The sequence below is a fragment of the Neodiprion pinetum genome, chromosome 5 (genome assembly GCF_021155775.2).
Source record: "Neodiprion pinetum isolate iyNeoPine1 chromosome 5, iyNeoPine1.2, whole genome shotgun sequence".
Taxonomy (NCBI): domain Eukaryota; kingdom Metazoa; phylum Arthropoda; class Insecta; order Hymenoptera; family Diprionidae; genus Neodiprion; species Neodiprion pinetum.
This window is the reverse complement of record NC_060236.1, coordinates 33121060-33127733: the sequence shown is the minus strand read 5'-3', so window position 1 is coordinate 33127733 and position 6674 is coordinate 33121060. Positions and strand designations below refer to the sequence as shown.

Here is a 6674-nt window from a genome sequence, read left to right as displayed (position 1 = left end):
TCTCCGAAGTGCAGCGGCATGCTGATGCAGCGTGCAGTCTGAGATGCATTGGTGTAAGTAAGGTTGGGTCCGTGCACAAACACGAGCCTGTCACCAACACCAAGGCAGGTGGGCTGGATTATACAGGAGCCTCCGGAACGCAGCGGGACTCGAGGAGAGTAAGTATATACGTAGGGTCGCAAAGGTCTTCGACTGTTCTCCGCGCTTGGTCGTTGCCTCGGTTCTGGTTGCTGCTGGTGGTGCTGCTTGCCGGTTCTGGTGCCGGTGCTGCTGCTGGTGCTGCTGGTGGCTGCCGGCCGTGGTTCCTGCCTATCGGAGCAGTTACTCAGAGCTCTCTGTGCAGTCCGGACGCCGCCGACTCGAGTTAGTCGACGCCGAGCTGCCGCCGAGTGAGGAGCTCCAGGGGCACGAGCTCCGGCATCCGATTGGCCCTCATCGTTATCGTTTACACGATTTCTCGCCGGCAGCTGCATGCCTGCAGCCCGCGTCTGCCGATATCGGTTAGGGCATCGCCGAAGCCCCGTGCCGAAAAATAATTCAAATATAATATCGTCGTAACGAGTCTGCGTTCGCCTAACGAGTCACCGAGATGAGGGTCATGGAACCGGTGTACCGGATCCGAATATGCTTTACAAAGGTCGTGAACTCGCGCTGAAAGTGGAGACAGTGTGCGAGTCTTGAACGGTTATTCGACGGGTCGATTTTGATTGTTGTTCTTTTCATTTGGGTATTCATTTTTCTATACTTATTTTGTTTATTGGTTTTTTTTTTTTTTTTGGATATTTGTTTATTTTGGTTTTCATTCCTCATTCCGTTGGTTTCGCTTCTTCGAGCCAGTTTCTTTCTAGTCCGATTTTTCGAGAACACTGAGGGAACTATAAAACTCATTTTCGATGTCGGTTAGCCGTTTCGCGTCACGCGTCATATGATCTAAATGCAAGAAGCCTGTAGTTACATGTAAACACATTGTGCGTTTCTTTTGGGATACTTATATATCTTCAGTCGAGTTTACCAAAACCTGACCAAGTGTAGCTGAAGAGGAGTGCGGTCCCACCGCTGCTGAGGAGAAAAAGAGAGAAGAAGAAGAAGAAGAAGAAGAAGAAGAAGAAGAAGCAGGGCAGCTCGAAAGTCATGGACTTTGTCATTTTAAAGGTGAGTTTATTCTCTCTCTCTTTTTTCTATATCTTGTATAAAGTTTCCATCATTATGTATATTATATACATATCCAACATCGCTATGGACATAACAAACATCTATCTATCTAACTACCTAAGTATCTATCTATCTGTCTATCTATTTCTCTCTCTGTCTCTGTTGGTAATTCTTCATCTTTTTTTTTTTTTTAAGCCTTCTCTCGCTCTCATCCGCACCTACTCATTCACGTTACCTTCTTTTTCTTCTCCTTCTCCTTCTCCATTCCCCTTTCCCTTTTGCCCTTTCCTCTTTCCCCGATATCTATCTCACGCTCCCGCTTCTGGCGGGGTGCTGATTATGGTGTCTCGCTAGTGCTGCACGACTTCTCACTCCCACGTCTTGTTCTATACACCTCTTAAGATTCTCGCTCATTGCTATTATTATTTTAATACTGGATTAAGCAGGAATAACGAGATGCAGATGCATGTACACCTACAGCCCAACCTCCTTTTCTTCTTCACTAGAAATCGAACGCCGATATATCCGTCTAAGTGCACGGACGGTCGTTAATATCCGTTAAAACGGGGGTGCGATAATTTTTTCAGATATTTCAACACCTCCGATAACACTGCGTGCACAACGTAAACGCGCTATAAGTATGAATTAATCGTTTTAACCCGACGTTGGAACGAGAGAATTATTAGTGGATGATCGAAACTTTCTGCTCTTGAATATACATACATACATAATCGTATTAAAGTTGGTAACGCAATCGCCACGATTTTTTCTGAGTAAGAACCGTTATTTCGCCATTTTGGAACTGTTTGAAATTCAGTAAACCGTAATAAAACAAAACACACTCGTGTTTAGAAATATTAGTTCTTTGAACAGTTATTCTAAAATTAAGAAAAGAGTGTTCCCCCCACTGTTTCGTTACGATAACGTTACTAACTTCAACCTCGTGATATGCACGGACTCGTAAACTCGTTGAATACTTAAAACAATCGCAAATTTTTCAACCTACGGACACGTATCATAAATAGTTTTTCAACCCGGAAGATAGACGTTGGTATATGCATGTAGTACATCATGCATACTTAAGTATAGCCATGCAAGTTGAGTGGTGCTATTAATAAGAACACGCCCTCTGTCCCTTGCGCGTTGCCCGCAATTTAAGGGCTGCTTTTAATTGTAACTAATTAATGCGGGCCTACATAAGTATGATGTTCAAGAACGTGGCCTCAGTCATTTTAAATACCCGGGATTGAGCGACCCGTGTGGTCCTCGTCGACACAATTCGCTCTAATTTATAACCTCCAAATCGTTTCTTTCACTTTTATTTCTCGCTCTACGAGGCTAAAGTTAGTAACTTTAGGATAACGAAACTTTAGGGAAAAAATCGCTATTTTCTTAATTTTACAATGATCGTCTAAAGAATTAATATTTCTAAATATGATTGTCTTTTGTTTTATCACGGTTTATTCAATTTCAGACAATTCCAAAATGGCGAAATAACGGTTTTTTCTCAGCATGAATCGTTGCGATAACGTTACTAACTTCAATATGATCTCTACATAGGCTGAAGTTAGTAACGTTATTGTAATAATTCACGTATGCTAAAAAATGGTCATATCGCAATTTTAATAATGTCTAACGATGCGGTAAATTATAACAAGTCGAAAATTATTCCTATTTTCGAAAACTCAACTATACACTTCAGTCACTGTAAAATTACGAAAGAGTAATTTTTCCCCTAATGTTTCGTTACGTTAACGTTACTAACTTCAGTCTCATATATTATCACTGAAATAAATCAACAGTTTAGTAAAATTGACGTAACGAAACATGGCGGGACAAAAATCACTGTTCCATAATTTTATAGTGACCGAGGTAGTTGAATTTTCGAAATCGTCAGACATTCTAAAAAATTACTGCGAAGTAAAAATTTTTTCCGAAACGTAAATCATTACAATAACGTTACCGACGTCATCTTCGTCAGATTAAAAGATAAATTGCGCCCACCGTGTGAATATAATTACCCTATCGCTGGTTACTGAAAAACTGTCCCAAACTCCGATACAGTTCTAAACCATTTTGTCTCTCATCTTGTTTTCGGTATTAAATATAAATCGTGAAAGAGATATGAACTAAAAAAAAAAAAAAACAAAAAAAAAAAAAAAAGAAACGAAAATTTTAACGGAAATGAGAGAAATTTTGAAGACCCTTGAACTTGTCGGCATAGTTTAGAAGGTTGGTAGGTATACTGGAGGAGGCGTGTAAACCGAGTTGAATTATGTATGTCCCTCCCTCCCTCCGTCTCTCTTTCTCTCCTTCTATTTTTTCCCTCCTTTCGCTATCTTCCTTTATCGCCGTCACTCGGCGTCTGTTCAGCCCTCCTCTTACATCTTACACTCTCGTCTTCGTCGGTCCTTTTTCTTTCGTTCGTTTCTTCCTTCGCTTAGCTGCAGTCACCATCCTCAGCTCGATTAGATTGTCATTTGAGGAAATCTACCGACGCTGAAGAGAGGAACGGGGATGGTTTTTCACCCGGGAGATCATCGCGTCGCGTTCCGATCGACCAAGATCGTAAATTGCTTTTCGGGGCCCTTTTTTCGTTTACCTGTTATAGGTTATACATTCTATCGACTCGCTGCGACAAATACGTTTAGCCGTATGTATGTATGTACATACCTAGGTACAAAGTGTGTACGTATCTTGAATCGGAAAACTCGAATCTTCCTCAACTTTCTTCTCCCGACCACTTAACTGAGTTGATTGCTTGCTAGCTCGAACAGTAAATTTCCTCCCTCGTTCTTTCTCTCTCTTTCTCTCTCTCTCTCTCTCTCTCTCTCTCGTCTCCATCTCCTTCTCTTCCGCTTACGGAAATCCTTCATCGGGTGAGCAAAAGATATCCTTTTCACAAGGTCGAAGTTAGAGTAACGTTGACGTGATGATATGTTGGGGAAAAAATCGTCACTTTGCAGTTTTTTAATGATTTCGAAAGAGTTGAGTTTTTCAAAATATGACAACGTCACGTTTACTCAGTTTCAAACAATCATAGAGTTGCGAAGATACTATTCTTCCTAAAAATTATTCGTTGTTACGCTAACGTTAACTAACTTGAACCTCATCACTTTTCGCAATTGTATTCAACTTGACATATTTCTTCTCTTTCGTTGAAACAAGGTTTAAAAATTAGTTTTCGCGATACGAAAAATCGATACGAAGCATCAAAATTATAGTCACAGTTTTTGATTGACGGAACTATTTTATAAAAGTACTCTGATAATTTGAAACTGGCAAGGGATGATGTGTTCGTTTTTACTTACAAGCTGTACAATCTTCAATAATTTTTGAAAAAGGTTCCTCAGGGTTTAACCTTCGTTCGCTTATCTCCGTATTGATTCGAAACTTCTCGAGGTCGAAGAGCTCCTTCTACTCGATGTGACGATGAGCCCATCGATTATAGATTCTGGAGTTAAGTCAAGGGGTGGTCCGAGATGGAAGTATAAATATAGTATTGGTGGAGGGGTTGAAGAGAATTTCGTGTGCTTGCATTATGCACCTGAGCAAATAGCGCCTGTACTCATGTCCTTTTATATCCACGCACTGCAGCATCACAGGTAATATAATACATGGTGTTCGGTGGTCCTGGAAGTCCTTACGGTTCTGGAAATGTCCTTGAATTTTTCTTTTTCCGTTAAAAAGCTCTGGAAATGTCCTTGAATTTTTCTTTTCTCCTAGAAATATTCTATTTTCAAGATTCGCGAAGCATTGGTCCTGGCAAAAAAAAAAGAAAATATTATTGTATTAAAATAAGACAACACTGTGATAATCGGATTGAGTAGAACATATATTTTTGCCTTTACGTTTTAGAAGAAAGAAATGTGTCTAATGATCATCATTTTCGTGTATTTTTATTTCTCCTGAGTGTCCTTGAATAACCCGAAGATGTCTCCTAGAAATGTCCTTGAATTTGTTACGGATTTTTTCACTGAACACCATGTATAAGTACATACCTTATACAGCCAGGTTGATAAGAAGCACAAACTTCACCCTTTTTTTCCTCTCGTCTCTCAGGATCCGTTTTTCTCCGATCTCTCTTTCTTTCTCTCTCTCTCTCTCTCTGCTATATATACTTCGACAATTGTTGTTGTTTTCTATACGAGTGTTTTGTTGCCACTTATTTTTTTTATCCCCCGTAACCCGACCACCCTTGCGCATCTACACGGCGGTGTCAAGGTTTTCATTTCTTCCCGCGTATCTGAGGCGAAGATTTTTTAAATTCTATTTCTTTGTCTTGATAAGGTCATTATTTGTCAAGAAATTGCAATAGAATTGTATCTCGATACTTTGCTTGTAAATATTGTATTTTATAATTAATTTCTTGTCTTTACATTACTTTGTTTTTTTTTATTTACTATATTTTTATTATAATTATCCAATTCTGTAATTTTGTACAGCGAAAATCACTTCGGTACACTAACGTGAATAGTTTGATGAAAGTCTCATTGTTATCGAATTCGTAATATTTAGAGATGAGCGGTAAACGTAGAATTTGAATACGAGAAGACAGACATCTTACATTTCAGTCGAATAATTGTTTGCCCCAACGTTTTTACTCTGTCGTTGAAAATAAAAATTGGTAAAAGAAAGTTTGAAACGAGGGGGGGATGAGAAAAATTTGCTTTAGTGTTGAGAAAAGGATGCTCAAATAAAAATTGAACGGGTCACCCGGTGCATATAATATATACGCGGATACGGAGACGCAGCAAACTTGCTATATGTATACCTAGGTATATGAATGTTACATAAGAAATTCATATTATCCCCTAAAGACCCTGGTATTTCCGGCATCGGGGGGAAAGAATAGAATTTTCTTTAGCTGCTACAGATTAATGTACATATATATGTATTTATTTCACATATTACACGCATCGAAACGCCGCCGCCTGCCAAAGCATGTCATTGTTGCTCGCCGCACCAATAATGTGTTGGCCGTAAAGCGTTAATCGGGAAAAGCAGTCTTGTACGCCAAGATAATAAATTAATCCGTGCAATATGTTATAACATATGTGTGTGTGTATATATAACCAACACATGCAGAACGATACGAGGAAAAATGAAAGAAAGAAAAACGGTAGAAGACAATGGAATTGTATTTGAACAGCATGGATAAAAAAATAAATAAATAAATGAATAACGAGAATCAGATAATGTATCTCTTCTTCTTCATTTCTCTTCTGCTCTCTATATGCGTATGGGGCATTCCACGTCAAATTAGCAGCCCATGCACCTCACTCCCTTTGATTTTGATCATTTTTTAGTATTATATTATAATTATTATATTCTTAAAAATCCAAGAGGGTCTCGAGAATTTTTTAAAAGTTTTAAAAATGGTGTTTTCGAAGTAGGTTTTATCGATATTTCTCAGATTTTATTTCGGCTAAAACAATCTGTTGGTCCCCTTTGGGTCGATAAGAACATCGTACTAAAAAATTATCAAAATCGAAGGAGGTGAGGTACATGGGCTGTTAATT

At 39.0% G+C, this 6674-nt stretch overlaps 1 protein-coding gene across 1 annotated transcript in view; it reads left to right on the top strand.

Moving 5' to 3' along the window:
* The first annotated feature begins 334 nt into the window (after window positions 1–334).
* The window catches only part of Slip1 (SLo interacting protein 1), a 136840-nt gene continuing 130500 nt past the window's right edge, over window positions 335–6674 (top strand). The window contains exon 1 of the mRNA XM_046625364.2: window positions 335–1152. Coding sequence (XP_046481320.1) covers window positions 1132–1152 — 21 coding nt within the window. The 5' untranslated portion in view covers window positions 335–1131. The remainder of the gene's footprint in view (window positions 1153–6674) is intronic.